Source organism: Plectropomus leopardus, chromosome 16, assembly GCF_026936395.1.
Source record: "Plectropomus leopardus strain MGB_pleo_1.0 chromosome 16, ASM2693639v1, whole genome shotgun sequence".
NCBI lineage: Eukaryota > Metazoa > Chordata > Actinopteri > Perciformes > Serranidae > Plectropomus > Plectropomus leopardus.
Genome location: NC_142191.1, coordinates 30,307,516 through 30,327,167, shown reverse-complemented (window position 1 = coordinate 30,327,167; position 19,652 = coordinate 30,307,516). Strand labels below are relative to the sequence as shown.

The window sequence follows — 19,652 nt, the reverse complement described above, 5'->3', positions numbered from 1 at the left end:
CCCGAATTAAAGCAAAAGTAAAAAGATAAAGGGGATGGTTATTGATTGCTGTAGTTCACTGATTTAGTGCAGGGAGAGTTATCTGTGATTTTTTTCACTTGTTAATTAAAAGAATACCTCGTCTCCTTGTTCATTGATCTTCTCTTTCTCCTCCATGTCCATTTGTTCGTCTTTGTCCTGGTTTTTCTTGTCTTTGTTGGGATCTGCAGCATCCAAGTTGTCGTCTTTAGCAACCAGCTCTGATTCACCCTGAGACAGTACAAAAATAAGGCACATTGATGAAAGTGACATCAAACTGGTTTAACCCTTTGAAACCCTTTGATTTCTCCCTAAAAATGGGGGCAAAGGCAGTGAGCAACTTTTTTTTGTTTGTTTGTTTTTAGCTTATTTTTCAAAAAGGGGGAAATAAAAAATAGGGAAAATTTCCAGAAAAATATATTTATAATTATCAGAATTTTATATATATATATTTATATATATATATATATATATATATATATATATATATATATATATATATATATATATATATATATATATATATATATATTGTTACAGAAAAAAACATACATATATTTTTTAGATTTTTTCATTTTTTAGCACTTTTTGGGGCTGTTTCTTTTCTTTTTACCATTTTGTCTTTTTTTAAATGTTATATTCTTTTGATAATTTTCAGGTAACTTTCTTTAACTTTTTTGCTTATTTCTTGCTATTTTTTTGGGTAATGTCTTGTGTCAAGTTCTTTATTGCCCTCTTTCCATGTTTTAGCATAAAATCAAAGCAGTTTGCTCAGGTTTCCAAGGGTTAAATAATGCTTCACTTAAAAATGGCAGGCTTTCAATAACTGTCAGCTACCGCCACATATGTTCTTTTTCAAACTGTCCCTTTTTTCATATGTTTTCTTAAAACCTGTGTGGTAACTCTGTGCTCTGTACCTCATCCATGCCCTGGCCAGACTCTTCCTCCTTGTCACTCCCTTCCTCTTCATCATCACCCTCATCATCGCCCCACATCCTCTCATCCAGAGTATCCGTCTGTCCTTCACCCAGGTCACCCATCTTTTTATCCAGCTCCTCGTTCTCCTCTTTATCCGACTCATCATCTTCACCTGCAGATGGTTAAAAGAAGAAAAATCAACTCTGGGAAACATTTCTACTAAAATCCATATATTAATTTAATGTCCTGCTATAGCTAGCAATGGGAATTCAAGAACTAAGTGGGAAAAAAATAGGTGTCAGTTACCTGGTTCATTCTCATCCCCATCATGCATTTGGCCATCAAAGTCCTCTGACATCTCGATAGCGTTGTCCTCTGCCTTGATATTTCCTTTATCCTGCTGTTCTTCCTTCTCCTGACCCTCCTGGAAAGTGTCCTCCACCTACCAGAAGAATAATACAGAGATAGCTTCATGAGACATGTGGGTCAAATGATTCACCTTCTGTATATGAAAAGCTTCTATTAATTTGGCAGTTTCAGGTAATTGCTGGCTGAGAGACTCATTCTAGTGTTCATTAATACTATTAGCCAAAAACTCCTCTAAACTATCTCTATTTTTTAGCATAGCCTCTACATGTTTTAGCTCCACATGCCACATATTATTTTTACTAACTCTTGAGAAACAGTATTGTCATGTCAGTTGTGCTACAATGTTAATGAACGCTTACATTAACGATCAGTCAGACACAATCAGCCTGTCAGTGACAAAAACAAGCACTTTTAGTGGACATATTACTACTTTTGTATGGAAATTTTAAGTAAAAGGACCTGATCTTCATTCTCAATCTTGTCGCTGACATCTTTGGTGCCCTCGCCCTCTCCTATACCTCCGCCCTCATAGTCGTGAAACTCTGTGGCGCCTTCTCCGTCTCCACCGGCCATCAGCTCCTGAGGGAGGCAGAAACCCTGCAGAGGAAGCCACAACAAACATTAGCCACTAATGCTTAAAGTTCAACGTAATAACCTTTTAATGCCCGTATTACATAAAAAAACAATACATTTTTAAAGTATAACTAAGTAACTTGTGTTGTGTGTTTACCTTCTGAGCGAGCTCAGTGAAGATGCTGGCCAGCACAGAGAGCAGCTTGCCGGTGCTCCTGTGTGCTCCCAGTGACACAGCAACGTAGTACCGCACCAGGTCAGAGTAAATCCCCAGCAGAGGCTCCAGCTGCACCAGCATCCTGCACGCTCTGTTCACCTCCTAAACACACACGCACAGAGCAGAAAGACAGGAAGATGGTGATACTGATGCACAAGGGTCAAGTATGTAGTCACTGTATCAGTAAAAGCCAGTCACTGAAAAGGATGTGAAGCCAAGCTTGGCAATGTGTGATTGGCTGTCTTCCATGGACTTCCTGGACTCCCTAATGTTCATGTATTTATCTATTTACTTTTATAGTCTGCTTTTTTTTTTTGTTTTTGATTTTTCTTGCCAGATTTAGTTGCTCGTAATGTGTATACGGTTAGTATTATTGCTATGCATTGTGCTTTCTTTGTCTCCCATCTTTGCAAAAAGTTCAATAAAAATATGGTAAGGCGAGAGAGAAATCCAGGCACTCCAAAAGTATGCTAACTGTGAAAAGCGAGGAGGATTTACAACACAAAGCCTTTATTATAGTGGCTAAATCATTAAAAAAGCCAAGTCATCTTATTTCATGTTCCTTTTTGGTTATTACGTTTTTTGTTATTTACTCAGCTTTTACCTGTCTATCATGTGACTACTACTATAGCGGCAGGACCCAGTAACAAATGATCAATTTGTTACTGGGTCCTGCCGCTATATAGGCGGGCTACATCCACAGTGCATATGTTTTTGAAGTCTTGATGGAGGCCGATGTTGGCTTCTTTAATGATTTAGCCGCTATAAGACAGGTTTTTTAATGTAAATCCTCCTTGTTTTTCAAGTTAGCATACTTTTGGAGTGCCTGGATTTCCCTCTCGCCTTATCCTGTTGTTTCACCATCTTCCATGAGCACCCGATACTATTTCGTGACCTACATTTGATTGTGATCCACAGAGCAAACCAGTCAGCTCTCTCTTCTTCAATAGAAATATTATTGGAAAATAAATGTGTAATGTGTAAATGTGTCTGTTTTCACATTATTACCACTTCTTGTTAAAAAAAAAAAAAAGGTCTTGATAATAAGTTAATATATATTTATCACTTAGTTGCTACCACGACTGTCAATAAATGTGTTTGTTTGTTGCATCTGTTAATGACAAACAATATGACTCGAAAGAATGTAGTAATGTTACAAATACAGTGCCCTGCCTGTATTATCAGACACATGAGGGAAACATGGCTCCCTCATCAGGTCACTACAACAGACTGAATACAAGAGATTGTTTTCATTAAAGGGAACTGAGACCTTAAAAAATGTCATGTTTTTTTTTATCTATAAAGTCTGTTTTAATAGCTGACATCATAAGGGCCTATGAGCAGCAGTTTTTGGTACCTGCAGCTGTCCTGGCTGACAGGAGTCTCTGTGTGTCCTCAGGGTGCTCAGCAGCCTCTCCAGCCCGGCACTAACGTCTCCCACGCACAGAGCCTCCACCTCAGCTGCCAGCTCCTCCTCCAGGAGGCGAGTCAGGTGACCGGCCTTCAGCAGGTCCTCCACAGGCTCTTCATCCTCCTCCTCGACAGCACCCTCTGAAACATCAATTATCATGATACAGAAAACCAATAATGCTATCAGGAAAAACACGTCATGCCAATATATCAAGTTTTTTTTAAACCCTCTGTTGGTGCCTGTGCATTTTTACCCTTTTTATTTACAATAAGTTATCAACAGCTTCAAGGTTTCAGACCTCAAGGTGAAGTAATGAGATGTTTTTACATAACTGTGTACCCTGTTTGTTTGTCCTACTGAAAAGGAGCTTTTAAACATGCAAAATAGGGGTCAACCAATATTGTTTTTTACAGGCCCGATACTGATTATTAGTTAATGACACCGATAACCAATATTTGGAACCGATATACATTTACAATAAAAATTTAAATCTTTCTGTCAATAAACACCACAAAACTGCCACCACAAAACAAGCAAAGTGGCAACTTTTTTTTTATAAAGTCAAGTGAAAATTAAAAATTAAAAATGAATAAATACAAATATTTCCCTGAGATTTTACAAAGTAAATGTTCCTCCCATGATGACACATTCTTGACATGTTTTAATTAACTATTCTTCCAGCAATCACTTAAATAAAACACGGATACAGATAATCAGCAAAATGCTAAATCCACCCTCGATTATTGCCTAGGCCAATGATCTGTCGACCCCTAATGCCAAACAAATTACTTTGCAAGATGCTAATTTTCAAGCAAGTTCAGAAATTCTTTTTTTTAGTGTTTTACATAAAACTGACACACAAAGCTAAAATCTACCAGTGATTCTGTAGACATAAACAGCTTGTTTATCACAGAGGATCAAAGGAGAATAACGGGGATTAAAAACAAGCCAAAATCACTGTTTTCAGTATGAACATTGGAGGCCCTCGCAGAATACACAGAACAGAACAAAAAACTTTTTCTGTATAGGCTGCATACAGCCCTGCTCTGTGGACCACATCCAGTGAGACGTCTTCAGTCAAGCACAAGAAGCATCCAAACTAGACTGATGAGCAAAGTGGTGGGAAAAAGCTCAAACACAGCTTGCTGTGTTTTGCATCAAGCTGACTGAAGGATTGGATGTAAACATCCTACTTGCTGTCAACACTAGGATTTGAGTGGGATTTTAAATGTGTTCCCTTTTCTATACATCAGTCCTGCAGAGAGCACTTCTGGCACCACTCTCACCTCTCCTGGCGTTTTCAGGCTGCTCTCTTTGCTGCTCTCTCTCCCGTCTCTTCACCAGAGTCTGGACAGCACACAGCACTGTGCTGATGTTTGACTCCAGCTCAGCAGAGAACTCCGTGCAGAAAGCAGGCTGCTGATCTGTTGGAGATAAAGCAGAGGAGCTGCAGAACCATCGTACTTAATGTGATTTCAGTCCTAGCGCTGCTTTAATCCTTTTAAACCCGAGCACATTAGTAGGGGAGGGATGCAAAAAAAAATTGCCCAGAAAAAAATCAGCAAAAATGACCTAAAAGAGTGCTTAAAATGAATATATATATATATATATATATATATATATATATATATATGTATATATATTTTATATAATATTAATATTTTTCTGTAACATGATTTAAATACAAAATTATTGAAATTATAAATATGGTTCTCCAGAAATGTTTTCCTTTTTATTGGACAATTTTCTATTATCTACTATCTACTAATTTTTAGGTCATTTTCTTGTCACCTGTTATTAATTTCTTTCTGTGGGTGGGACATTTCTTGCCAAGTTGGTCATTGCCTTTTTAAGACAGAAATAAAACCATTTTGCTCAGGTTTCAAAGGCTCAAATAGCTCACGAAAGGCATCTGAATGCAGTACCACAAATCTGATGCTGATCCAAGTTGTAAAGGGTTAAACCAGCAGTAAAAGCTGCTTTTTTAACCCTCCTTTGTTTGTCTGTCAGTAATAACTAAAGGAACACAAGTATCTGACTAATTGGTCAGTGTATTCACCTGAGTGTTGGTGTCCCAGGGAGAGCAGCTGTGTCTTCCAAGTGGTGAACTCGGTGATGTTGGACTCCACCTGTCCTCTGACGTGCTGAAGGCTCTGCGTGATAGCTGGCTGGCTGTCTACGCTTCCCACGCACACGGCCGAGGTGAAGAGCTGCTCCACGCTGCGCATCTGAGCCACCATACCTCCAAGCTGGTCGAAGGCTGAGCAGCATGTGACGAAATGGTTCCTGTGGACAATGACAGTGTTGTTTTGACAGTTTTGGCCTTTTCTCACTCCTAAATCAAATTAAGTCGAGTGATTGTGTCTTACCATGTGTGGAGTTCTCTGTCAGAGGTCTGCTGTATCACACTGTCCAGCTCCACCTTCAGGCTCTGACCCTGCTTCAACATGGCACTCATGCGCTGGTTCAGGTGGCACCAGGCGGCATCTCCCCTCCTCATCAGACAGCCGGGGGGCTGGCGCTGTGCTGCCAGCGGGGACGGGCACCTCAGGGTGTGCTGCCTGCAGCTGCTCATCTCCTCCTTCTGCTGCAGGTCCTCTGGACAGCACTGCAGCAGCCAGGCCAGCTGCTGCAGGAGGGTGGTGCACTGGGCGGCCAGCGCCTGGCCTCTGCTCACCCAGCCCTGCAGAGAGGCCTGGGGAGGGAGCGTGCAGCCTGGGTCCTCACTGTGACTCTGCAGCTGGGCCTTGATGCCCTGGATGCTGTCTGTTAGCCTCCTGAAAGCAGTGATGAGCCAAGAGAGACAATAGGTGAAACTACAGTAAGGTGGCTGCTGTTTTGTAGCCTCTGGCCTCACTATGTAGTAATTTCTTCAGGGGTAAGGGCACATGTCTTCCTCCTATTTTTACCCCAAGTTTGTTTTACTCTTAAAACATTGACCTTTGATCCAACTTCCTAAATCCAGATGTCTTATCATTTACAATAAAAATGCTGGAATTTAACATCAAGGCTAAAGACATAGCAATCTATAGTTAGGATTAAAATACAGTTATACTTCTGACACCAAGCCTACAGCCATGTTCTACACTGTGTTTTGTAAACACAGAGGTGCTGCAGCAGACTGACCTGAGGTGGACCCACTGCTCTGTGAGCTTGGCCAGTCGTTGCCTCTGTCTGAGGAGCAGCTTGAACAGGTGAGAGGAGAAACCTCTGCAGCGCTCGATGTTCCCCAGACCCAGCTCCTGCAACAGAACAGGAACACACACAAAGATGCTAAAGTTTGCTCGTCATCTGCCCTCGGTGTCATAACTTTCAGATAGGGAGCTGTAGGAGCAGTAAATGCTGGACGTTGTTATGATGTGGACCACGAGATGATCAGTGTGTGTGTCTGACCTTGGCAGCATGTTGGAGAGCGCTCAGTAGGGCTGTCCTCCTGGCCCACGAACGGTAGAAGTACTTCTGACATCCATCCCACGCTGTCTGCAACTCCGTAAACAACCTACAGCACAGAGAATGCAAAGGCTTCAGACTTCAGAAGGACTTCAGAGAGTACAGAATACATGCTCTATAGCAGACGTTTTCTAAGTCTGGATCCTGGTCCGGACGGCAGGTCAATCCAGACCCAGCCCACACAATGTATTAGGAATGCAACAATATAATGTAATGAACTGTAAGTTTTGTAGAATATAATCTATTTGGAGATTGATACAGATCCTGGCCCGAGATGAAGCCTTAAATGTAATAATTTCCCTGTTTGACACTGTTGTCATGGCAATGTTGACAGAAGACGAGTGTGTGATGTTTAAGTCATGGTATGTCAGAGTTAGTTAACGGTTACTGGCAGGCACAAGAAAGCGAGGGTTTGGCATCTTCTGCCTGAACATTACATCGCAAATGTGATGAGGATTTCACTCTCCAAATGTGCAAAGAAAAGAAAAGTCGATCAAGAAAACAGAGTTTTCAAAGACAAGTGGACAGAGAGAATCCAGCACGAAGCCCATGTGTTTGACTTGCACAGAGACAGTTGGAGTTGTGAAGAGTAGAAATATTAAATGCCACTATGACACAAAGCACAGGCATTTTGAACAGCAATATCACACAAGCAACCATTTGCAGGAAAACAATTCCATTTTTTTTGCGCTAGCTTGAAATGTATTTTATCTCACAGTGCCTTGAACTTGTATGTATGTTAAGAACCCCTGCTCTGGAGAGTTGTCCACTACTACAATTTTAATGTCTGAATTTATCAGACTTTAAAACTGTTTTTTTTCTGTAACATTAATTAATAAATTTGATGGATCTTTGACAATAGAGTTTCCTTCAGTTGTAATTGTTATAAAAAAAGGCTACTGGTATGCACGTTTGGTTGAAAATTGGCCACATTATGGGATAGTGGTAATTTAACAACAACTATGTGAGCTTTGCTAAAATCAGCTAACATTAACCACCATTATGTTCATCCTAGATCAAGGCTTTTGCACCACAACCCATCCTGGGTGTACTGAAGTGAAGTATTCTTTTAATAAATAATGTCCAACAGAGAAGACTTGTTTACTACAAATTCTTTCAGAAGCTACATAGTGTCTCTAAAAGATGCAATGTTAAATGCTTTTGGTTGTATTTACATGCTCTCAACTTGCTCCTTGTTCCTGACAGCAGAGAGAGCGCTGCTCATCTCCAGCGGCTGTATACAGAGAGTTTCCTCTGGGTCAGCAGTCCTGTTCCATGTCAGGCCTTTACGGTACGACAGACCTAAATGTGACGATATATAGAGAGAGGTTTAAAGAACTGAGACATAAACTATAATGTGACAGCTGTAAATCAGGGAGGAAAACTCACCAATCTCTGTGAGCATCTTGAACAGGTCCGACAGGGCTCTCTGCTTCTGCTGCAGGATGTGTTTGACCTCGGCTTTCTGCTTCTCCTTCTCTGCTGATGTGTCGATGGTGAGGCTCTGCAGGTCCCGCAGGTTGCTGATGACCTCGCCTGCATTAACACAGAGGGGTTTGCAACATATTAACCCTTCAAAATCTGCACTGACCTCAGTTTTCTTGTGCTGTTTTCAGACAACTCTCACAAGCCATTTGACCCTTTGAAACCTGAGCAAATTGGTTTGATTTCTTAAGAAAACATTAGAAGGCAAGTAATTATTTATTTTATTTTAGTTTTGACAATTTGTTTATTTTTAGAAAATTATTCAAAAATAGGGATTTATGTCCAGAGAAGTATATTTATAGCATTTTATATTAAAAATCATGTTCCAAAAATATAATAAAATATAGGAAATAAATTTTAAAAAATATAATTCTAAAAATAATTTGTTTTTATTATTTATTTATTTTATTCTATTTTTTATTTATTTATTTTTTTGTTGCTTGTTTCCATCTCCCCATGTTTTTGAAAGAAATCAAGCCTATTTGCTCAGGCTTCACAGGGTTAAGGTGCACCATTATGATGAATGGATGTCTGATGTCTTTGCTTTGGTAAATTACAAACAGTCGAAATGATATCGCTATTACTTTGTTTAGAAACAAATATTGTTAATGCATCACAGACAGGAAATGCATCTGTTCTCATTAAAAGGATGTTCACTAGAAAAAAAGAAAAAAAATTCTTAAAAGGCCAGACTTTTCAATAATTTGATATAACATATCTTTCAATATAAAATATGCCAATGCTTGATGAAGATCTTTTGTCTTTTTCTTAAAGTCAGTGTGTGCATGCAGGTTTTTGTAGAGTCTCCTTTATTGTTGCTGTTTGACACCATATTTACAATTATCTCAATAACTAAAATTTACCACAATATTATGATATTGGTATTATGAAATCTTTTAAATGCGATGCGCGGAAAAAAACATGTTTTGTCCTATTCTGAAGGAGTATCACCAATGCTATTACGATACATCCAGAGGGCAACATCAGCATCTTCACCACATTTCATGGCAACAGTCGTAGTGATATTTTAGTCTTGATTTATGTGGTGAACCAAATGACCACCAGTGGTAAAATGTAAATGATCCTGAGGGTGGCGCCAAAGGAAAGGCCATATGGGCAATTCAAATCCAAAGTGTCTATCCATTTGAATGTGCACACAGTTAATATGATGTCACTTTTTACATTAGACTTTGATATCTATTGTGTACAAGTGGGTTTGTTACCGGTGAAGTAATCCAGGTCTTCAGCCAGCTCAGGAGCCGGGTTTTTCTTCAGCATCTGGACGCACAGTTTCTTCATCTTCCTGGTCAGAACAGGCAGACGACCCTGTAGAGACGAAGCTTCAACTCCCTCATCCGGGTCCTCGTGCTGAAACACCCATTTAAGTTATTAATTGTGTGTTACCATCACACACATGACAATAATTGATTGAATATGATGACAACATACATCAAGGCAAATGAAAATGACTTCTCCATGCAAGTACGATCATTAAAATGTAGAACCCACATCACTTGGAACGTGGAAAAAGGAGGTGATGGCACGTAATTGATGAGGTTGACATATATTGTTTGATTGTATTTGGGACTCATTTATTTCCTTCTTGGCCAACGAAACATAAATCACTGACTGAAAAGGAAATTTCATATAGATAGCCTTTTATTTCAATTATTTTATTTTATTACTTTGATGTCTGTTATTTTTTTTATTATAATAAATTTATATTATATACATATACAATACATAGATTTATTTTATATGTTTTTAATATTTCTTATATATAATACATATTATTTTATAGTTTTATTTTTATATTTATTATTATTTATACTACTTTTTAAATATTGTTCAAATAAATGAAACTAAATATAAATATAGGGAATGGAATGTGGGAATGTGTGTGACTCTGTGAGGAAAAATATATTTGTACTTTGATGTCCATATTTTGATGTACAAATTTCAATAAAAACATAGTTAAAAAAAGTAACTGTAAAAGTAAAAGTAACTACAGTAACTGTAGCAATAAAAACTCTTGTACCTGCAGATCGCGGCCCTTCCCGGGCAGGGTGCTCCTCAGAGCCTTGTGAACCCGATGGATGGGTGTCTCCTCCAGATTGGTGTCCACACTGTCCAAACTGGCGCTGCTTCCCTGTTCCACCAGCGCGGGAACACTCGGACCGTTCAGAGCCTCCTCAAACTTCTTGACAAACTTGAAGAGAGTCCTGAGAGAATAAATGCAGGACAGTGTTGGTGGCAAAGCAGCCATTTGTTATCACAAACAATAAATATTTACAGCAGACTGATATTTTACCGATGTGTCTTCTCCACTGACTGCTTGATGGACCAGAAACTGACATCGTTCCACTTGGAGATCTTGACAAAGTCCTGCGGACAACAATTACAGAATCACAATCAGAAATAATTTATCAATCTCCGGGGGAAAACTGTGGTTCATTATAGTTGCTTTAATGCCACCATGGAGAATTATCACAAGTAGAAATACGTACCAGCACAAATATATAAAAGTATAAAATAAAATTACAGTAATATTAAACAATTAGCACTAGTATGTAAATATTTAAAAATAAAAGTATGTACAGTGTAGTATGCTAAGTATGTAAGTGGGTAAGAATATAAATGAAAAGAAATACATTAATAGACAATTAGCACTAATATGTGAATATTTAAATTGTAATGATCTGCTGAGTGTGAAAAGTGTAAAACGGTGTCGTTTGCTACAGTGCAATGTATAAAATTATTATTATGTAAATTCAAAATATAAATATATGAATATGTGTGCAATGCTTTGACAAAGAACACAGATATACTACATACGTTGGAATAACATAAGAACATATACAAATATACAGTTATACAGTTATATACACATATTGTATACCAATATGTGTCACATGTTAAATATAGCCTACAATCAGGAGTCAAGAGTTGGAAGAATATTGCAGATTCAAAGTAAAACTTCAAAATGTGCTTTCACTGTGTTACTTTGACACATTTGGACACAGTTTGATAAAAAAGGACACTGATAAAGACCTTGAGCTCCTTCTCGATGGGCTGTCTGAGCTGACTGATATGGCTCTGGATGCATTCGGAGAACTGGCTGTAGTATCTGTGCAGGTTCCACAACAGGCTGGAGAACGACTCTGTAACATAAGGAAAGGGTTAAAATGTCATCCCACAGAAATCCAGTTCAAATCAAGTCACTGATGTCTGAAATAGTGACATGCGTGACATCTGGCAATGAGGGCTGACACTGTCTGGTCAACAGATCAATACATTTGTCAATATCCAATCATGATTTAATTACAAGACAAATAGCTGTTTTTGCAGATAAATGTCTGACGCTGTGGATGACTTTTAGAATAAGATGTTTTATTTTGAAGAGCTAATAAAACACATTTTTAAAATAATCAATTCCTGCTTGGACTTTACTGTAGTTAAAACATGAGGGGTCACTGTCATTATGCAATGATCAATAGCTCAATTGTTGGAAGGACAAGTCCATTATTGTGACATTCAAAATTTAAAATGAAAGCTGTTTTTTTAAATGTTACATTTCATATACACATATATTTATATATGGAAAAATCCTTACAAGGTTTCTCTTCTTTCTGTAGATGTAACTTGAATAAAATCAATCATTTCTGTGGTTAAAAGAATATTTTGCACTTATTCCCTGACCCTTGCTATCTGCATCCTTTTTTGGATGCTTGTAGTTTAATGCACCTTATTGTTATCTTTGACTTTTTGTGTATTTTCAACTTTGTATTGCAGCTGCTGCACAGCAGTTTACCTCAGGGTGATCTTATCTTATATAGGTGCAGTGATATAAAAGTTTTCCTTTTTTTTTCGCATCTTTGTACACGAGGATTGTTTTCACGTTGTTATCATATGAACGCAGATTTTTTTAATCACACAAATCAAAGACTTTTCAGTTTTTAGTAGGGCTGCTCTCGTCTAAACGTGGCCTAAGACATGAGGAGATGAGGTAAGGAAAGTAACGGAGGATGTGCAAACTGGGAAATGAGAAAAGACTTATGTGATTTGCCATTGTTGATCATTTGTGGCTCCTACCAGCCAGTTAAGAGGACTGAGTCAAGGACCATTAAGAGGACCGTCTGTCAATGATGGTATTAAACAACATATTTTCAACAATTGTGAAACACCGCAACCACAAGTTCTTGAGTGCACAGTCATAAATGTGCACACAAAATAATAAATAAACTGGAAACAGCTATAAACCTCTTGTTTAAATGCTCTTAGCATTAAAATGCAACCCATCTTTGTAGCTTCCTTGTTTTTCCCAGTTTAAGACCTCAAAGCACATGAACACAACAAAGTCGGGAGAACAACTTCCCAACTCGGAAACTACGACTTTCTGACTTCACATGAATGCAGCATTTGTGCGATTAGCTGCAGGTAGACAGATGATAGATAATAACTCTTTGATACACTGGGCATGTGAGTATTGTCTTAGACTTGTGCAGAGCAGTGATGCCTGACCTTGTCCGGGCTGGTTGGGGACCAGCAGGACGTGGCAGTGGAAGCTGAGCAGCATGGCCAGGCGGGTGTGGAACTCTCCCAGGGTGGAGCCCTCCATGAAGGCCTGGAGGGTGGAGGACACAGAGGAGAGGGAGAGGCGCTCCACCTCCTCACCTGGAGAGAATGGTTACAGGAAGACAAGAGTCTTAGCAGTCATAACATTTGAGTGATGTATTCATTTTTTAAATCATACACAAAGAAAAATGGAGGGCAATATTATAAAAAAATATAATAAAAAATAATTAAAAAAACTCTTTAAAAGATTAATGTCGCAAATTAGCGAGAAAAAAAATCAGCTATTCTCTTCGTTTATAAAGTCTCTAATCTGTGAGATAAAGTCAGCAAAAAAGTATGTTTTTTGTTTTGGGGGATCCAAATACCACATCGCTTCACTTTGGATCGACCTCATCACACAGACGCTGCTGCCTGCTGTGTATTATGCCTGCAGTGGATGAACTTATCAAATACTTTGCAACTAGCTTTAGGAATAAGGACATAGCTACTCCTTATTTTAGGCCACAATCACCAGATTATCAACAGCATCCAGACTTGGAAGAGACAATTTGCTACTTTATAAACTAAGAGAATAGTTTTTTTCTCACAAATCTGTGACATTAAATAATTCAGATTTTTTTTTTTCAAATCTGCAATGGCCCCAATATGCTGTCGTATATGTATGTAAACACACGGATTGGTTATGTTGTAGCATGTGCTAATACTGGAGAATGGATTTCATTCTTCACTGCTATTTGTGTCCACTGGCAAAAAAAATATAGAGATTGAAAAGCTGATAAAAAGTACTGAGCTTCATTGTACTTAAAATATATAGCTTTAATTTAATACACTTTTAAACTTCTCTCATTATGAGGGAAGTTCTCACTTAGCCATTTAAAAAAATAATAGATAGGTTGATTAATTAAAAAAACATTTTAAACAGCTGCATTGTCAGTTGGTCATTTAACAGAATCAGCACCCTCTCAGTGCCATGCGTTTGTACCTGTATTAGCATCAGTCCTCTGCTCCTCCAGATATCTCTCTACTAGCTGGTAGACAGAAAACCAGTGTTTGGTTGATTTCTCAGTGTGTCGCTTCATCGCGTTGTCCAGACTGCTCGACCAGCAACTAAACATACCACACGAGAAGGGCAGGACAGATTTGTTGAAGACTCCAGCATCTCAAATATAAATACAGTGATCTAAAGAGTAACTAAACTCCCACTTTTGGCTTGAGTGCCTCCTCCCTGAAAAACGGGTGGGGAGGGGGTCTAATGCTGCTTTCATGTGCTGTTCGGAAATATTGTATCACATATTTAAGAGCTCTATGCACATGAACATGTCGTTATTATGGGAAATTAAGAAATTTCAGTGATAACCGAGTTGCCAAGTTGTGACGTTTGCTTGACATTTCAGGGCAACAGAAATGGCGGAAAGCATGAAAACAGTGTCAGCTACAAATGGTAAAAAATTGTTATTATGTTCCTTGTAGCTATCATTTACTTTTAGGAGATGGACATTAAATATATGCACCCATTAGTTGTAGTAAGCAAGAAAACTTTTAACTATAAAGCATGTCAGGCAAGTATGCTAACACTGATAACAATTTTAACTTAGCTGTGTGTTAACTTAGCTCTGTGCTACTTGCTATTGGTAAAACATAAGCCATGAAAAAACAACCTTTTTACTTCAAGCGTCCATGTTTGCTGCTTTTTCCTGACCACAGCACTTAAATGCGTATTTGTCATCATTTACGACTGCACAACTGGGATGTATGATATTTCTGAGAAGCATATGAAGGCAGCATAAGACACGCCCAGTCACACTATCGTGTCACCTCTTGATCCACAGTACCTCCCTGTCCCCACACACATGCAAAGTAGTCAGTTGGTGAAAGGGCGACAAAGGGGTGGTGACCTTTAGAGAGCACTCACTAACTCACTATGCATATAGTGTATATATATTTTTAATACTTTGCACTCAAATCTAAAGAGCTGGACCTGAATCAACCAACAACTCTACTAAATACCCATATATATATCTTTTCAACCTAAAAAAAAGTGGTTTGGGGTTTAGTAACTCTTTAAGCCCCATGTCTCTTACTTGAGCTCCAGTTTGCGCCATTGGATAATGAGCTGCGTGACTGGTTCCAGTTGCTTCCCCAGAGAGACTGAGCGGCTGGCATTGTTCTCCCAATCCTGATGAGAACAGCAGAGATCAGAGGTGACGACTAATACCACAGAGCTCAAACCAACCCTTCACAATGTCCGAGATAATATAATGAGCAGTTTTTGGTATTTTTACCTAATGAATGATAGCAGCTATTAACAACGTCACTATTACTTTATTTTATTTCTTGTTGACTAAATGTGTCTTGTGGAACTGACCTGTGCTTTACTGAGCAGGATCTCCAGACCATTCAGGAACTTGGCCAGTGGACTGGCCAGACTGAAAGCCATGATCCTCTCCACCACCACAGTCAGCTGGAAAACAAACACACACAGGAAAACACATTATAGAAACCCAGACAGAAGTTTCACACATAATCAGAAGAGTCTGCACCACAGCAACAGGTGGATTTGTATGTATTTGTAGTAGAATTTTACACTTTTAGACAGACATTTGGGCAATGATTACTGATTGAAATTTTGAACTCTTCATCAGTTATTCCTAACGCAACAAAGTATATGAACCCATCCTTTATAAGATGAAGATATTGCAGTTAAAAAAAAAATAATATCAAAGAGCCAAGATGTTGATGATCAGTTTGGCAGACATGGATACTAAAAGTTTTTTTTTATCACTAACTGTCATGCTTTATGTCGGTGTAGACATTTAAAATATACCCTACACAAATGCAGGTAGCCTTTGGCTTTATAATTTTAGCTTTTAGCTTTCGCTTTTATCGGCTTATGCAAATGCTCCTACTCCCATTTCTGCTCTGCTTTTATACTGTCCTTTATCAAATAAAGGTGACAAAGCCATAAAGAAAAAAATCTTAAAGATAAAGTTCCTATAAATAAATCTGCATTCTGTGCCCAACATCAAACAGTAGTCAGACACAGTGATTAGCTGGTAAACACAGTGAAGCATCTAGCTACTACTTCTCTCAGTTGGTGGAAACCAAAAGGAAGATAATTATTTGGTATAAATTTAATTTCATTATGCTCCATGTCTTCTTGGTGTAATTCAATAATTTTAAACACTTGTGCCAGTCAGTTTTCTAAAATGTTATTTATTCTGAATTAGAGAGTAACAGTTAAATTAAGCAAATAGTGTTCTATGGCTAAAATTGTAAAATTGTAAAACAATGAACTTGATGTGTAAGTATAGGGCATCAGTCCAAACACTATGAACCCATGGTAGGGCTTTTTTAAAGAAATCATGCCAATGTAAAATTTCTAGGGTGGTATATGTAATTGTATGTGAGGATGTAGTACATCAGGATATAGTAGTTAGTTTTCTTAAAAAAGTCAGTGAAAGAAATGTTTATAGATCAAATATCTGATGGTTATGTCTGTTTTTTGATGCTCCACTGAATCCGAGTTATGAATATTAAATGTTATCTCACTGAATCCCTGTGGTCTGTCCTTAATGTAAAACAGATAACTGACCTGTACAAGAGCTGGGTGCTCGGGCCAGTCCTCCAGTCTCTGCTTCACTGCCGCTCTCAGCTGCTCCAGGACAGGAAGACAGAGACGGGCCTCGCTCATGTTGGGCTGCTGGTAGAAATCGTACGGTCCCTCTGAGGTGACGGTCAGACCATCAGGACCACCTGAGCCCTGAACTGTGTTCTGGAGGAGGGAGGAGAGCAGCAGTTCACTGCCTGTGAGTTGCTGGTCCAGTTCAGCATCTGAGGGGCAAACACAGAGATCATAATACACTGTCAATTCAAAGAAGTTTTACAAAAGTACATTTCTGCTTTGCTGATGAAACTGAGTATAAAAGTGACAGTAAAAGAACTGACCAATGAGATGATAGAAGCGTGACATCACAGGTGAAGCAATCTGATAGGAGGAGACCAGTGCTCTGATGTGTTCTCTGCTGTGATTGGCTGGTGCTGTGCTCTGGTACCACAGTGACTGGGCGTGTCCCAGACAGAGCCGCTGATGAATCTGGACCACTGTGTTCATAGCAGCCGGAGACAGGCAGCTGCTCTCACTGGACTCCTCCTGGACGATCTCCTCCTCCTTCAGTCCTGAGTCTGCTGGACCCTCGAGACTCGGCTGGGCCGTGATGTCTGCAAAGTCCTGATGAAGTATGGACAGGGAGTTGTGAAAAAGATACACATTTTAGAGATCTAACAGACTAAAACAAAAACTCCCAAACCAACCCCACAGTTATGACAGATTTTCACCTTTTTACTGTACGATTAAAACAATATGGTATGTTTGCATTATAATTAAACAAAGAAAATCTCGATTATGTCCCTACAAAGCTGCTGAATTGTTCTTCTTTTTTTCATTCTACATATGTTATTGTTAAAATCAGATTCTCTTATCCTCTTTTTTAATTTGTGTTGTTTTTTTAAATTTTTTTTTTAAAAATATATTAGTTTTTCTTTTTTATTTCTAGAGTTATATTAAGTTATTTCCATGTTTGTTTTTGTTTTTTTCTTCAGTGGAAATGTTTCCTACTTTTTACAAATCTCTTGCTAATTTTTCGGTCATTTCCTTTTCAAGTTGCTCAAAGTCTTCTTACAATGTTTTGAGAGAAATCAAGCCAATTTACAAACGTTTCGACCTGTTTGATTTAAAAATCAAACAGGTCGTTTCTGATATGTCACATTACTGTTAGGTATTATTTTGGCAGTGTAACAAGGTCAGCTTGTTAAAGCTTCACTAAGCTCTGACCAGTGCCTGCCTACTTGAGATATGATGTTTATCGCTTGGACAGCGTCTATGTGAGTACCTTGGTGAACTGAGGGAACTGGCGTCTGAAGTCCCTCTCCTCCTGCTCATCCTCAGTCAGTCCTGAGCCATGGAGTCGACTGCGGTTGCGGTATAGACTGGCCTCCATCTGCTCTCGCTCTCTTCTTCGCCTCTCCTGTTCGTCCCACTCGTTCACCAGAGCCTAAGGAGGCATCATATTATTTTGAATATGACAGTTTTAGTTGATATAAAAATTAAATAAAATGTATAGCGGGCTGTATATTGTATATATTCTTATTGTTATTCTTACTTATGTATATCTATGTTGTTCATTGTAGCATTGCACACATATCTATATTTTGATATTTTTACCTTACATACTAGTTTTATACATATATATATTTTTATATACTTGTGCTGGTACTTATTTCTTCTTGCTATTATTCTCTATGCTGGCATCAGAGCGACTGTAATAAGCTACAGTTTCCCCTCAGGGATCAATAAAGTATTTCTGATTCTGATTTAACTGTTACTGAATGGAGTCAACCTTAAACCCAGAAATCAGTGGATCTTAAAGCTCTCAGCAGCGCTGACCTGACAGATGTGTCTGAAGAGACTGCGTGACTCGGGGCTGAACTCTCCTGTGGACAGAGTGTGACACTGCACATACAGCAGAGCGTTGAGGAGCAGCGTGGAGGACTGGGGGACCACATGCTCCGAGTCCTGCTGCTGAGGCAGGAGTTTCACCAGGCAGCGCAGAATGTCCATGCAGGCCCTGGAGCAGAGGAAGTCAGCCCGGGCCAGGTAGGATTGCAGGCTGGAGGACAGCGAGGGGAAGGCCAACAAGCAGGACACCAACTTAGGCAGACCGGGGACAGGTGTGAGCGAGGCGGCAACCTGGGAGGCCACCAGTCTCATGCCGTGCCGGAGCTGGAGGATGCCGGTCCGCACCGGCCCAACCACGTCGGGGTACAGGGGGTAATCCTCAAGCAGCCGCTGGCAGAAGCGCTGCTGGGAGCTCTGCCACACAGCCTCCTCCTTCAGTAGGGCCTGGACTGCTGACCTAGACTTGGAGGACGAGGAGGAGGAGGTCTGCAGGGCCTTCAGCAGGTGGGACAGCAGATCTTCCACAGCTGCCGCCTGGCCAATGCTGCAGAGGTAGTGCTGCAGCTCCTGGAAGAGGCGACCATACTGCGGCTCATGAGGGCGACAGGCCTGCTTCCTGGAGAGCTCGGCTATCTGCTCCTTCACCTGCTGCATCCGGATCCACAGGTACCTGCAGCAAATCACACACAAGAAGTTCAAAGATTTTACAATACATTACTCAAACATGAATTATAAGACTTGCAGGTCACTGTAAACATTCCACCTCCCCATACTGTCTATGAAGCAATACCTTCCTAATGTGAATATGCTGTAAAAGGTTGCTGGAGTCTCATGTTATCTTTATGTGACCTTCAAAAACTATTTCTGTTGGTTTTTGTTTTGTTGTTATTGGTGTGACAGCGCAACATCACAGACAGGCTGGAAAATAGGTGTATTTGGATTGGTGTTTTAGTGCTGCTTAGGAGACAGATGGTAATGGGTGATGATGCGTGACTGCATCTCGCCGGTTAACAAGCTGAAATGATTGCGTTCACCCAGGTGTTGTGTTCTGATCAATGCCAATCAGAGAGAGTTGTGTCCAGCATAATGACTTTCTATAGTCTCATTTACTCACTTGTTTGCAGCCACCTTTTTTAATCTGTAATCTCACTGTGCTGAGTGTTTTTTTTTATCCGTGGCAC

At 39.4% G+C, this 19,652-nt stretch overlaps 1 protein-coding gene across 1 annotated transcript in view; it reads right to left on the bottom strand.

Moving 5' to 3' along the window:
• Positions 1-53: 53 nt before the first annotated feature.
• The window catches only part of mdn1 (midasin AAA ATPase 1), a 67,221-nt gene continuing 47,622 nt past the window's right edge, over positions 54-19,652 (bottom strand). Inside the window, exons 63-87 of the mRNA XM_088089308.1 lie at positions 18,460-19,141; positions 17,906-18,067; positions 16,962-17,244; positions 16,609-16,847; positions 15,382-15,477; positions 15,098-15,192; positions 13,999-14,123; positions 12,963-13,115; positions 11,493-11,602; positions 10,753-10,826; positions 10,480-10,663; positions 9,665-9,809; positions 8,346-8,492; positions 8,132-8,258; positions 6,900-7,005; positions 6,633-6,748; positions 5,876-6,283; positions 5,566-5,792; positions 4,793-4,930; positions 3,453-3,646; positions 2,036-2,197; positions 1,765-1,902; positions 1,243-1,378; positions 936-1,108; positions 54-249 (exon numbers count right to left, since the gene is read on the bottom strand). Coding sequence (XP_087945434.1) covers positions 106-249; positions 936-1,108; positions 1,243-1,378; positions 1,765-1,902; positions 2,036-2,197; positions 3,453-3,646; positions 4,793-4,930; positions 5,566-5,792; positions 5,876-6,283; positions 6,633-6,748; positions 6,900-7,005; positions 8,132-8,258; positions 8,346-8,492; positions 9,665-9,809; positions 10,480-10,663; positions 10,753-10,826; positions 11,493-11,602; positions 12,963-13,115; positions 13,999-14,123; positions 15,098-15,192; positions 15,382-15,477; positions 16,609-16,847; positions 16,962-17,244; positions 17,906-18,067; positions 18,460-19,141 — 4,564 coding nt within the window. The 3' untranslated portion in view covers positions 54-105. The remainder of the gene's footprint in view (positions 250-935; positions 1,109-1,242; positions 1,379-1,764; positions 1,903-2,035; positions 2,198-3,452; positions 3,647-4,792; positions 4,931-5,565; positions 5,793-5,875; positions 6,284-6,632; positions 6,749-6,899; positions 7,006-8,131; positions 8,259-8,345; positions 8,493-9,664; positions 9,810-10,479; positions 10,664-10,752; positions 10,827-11,492; positions 11,603-12,962; positions 13,116-13,998; positions 14,124-15,097; positions 15,193-15,381; positions 15,478-16,608; positions 16,848-16,961; positions 17,245-17,905; positions 18,068-18,459; positions 19,142-19,652) is intronic.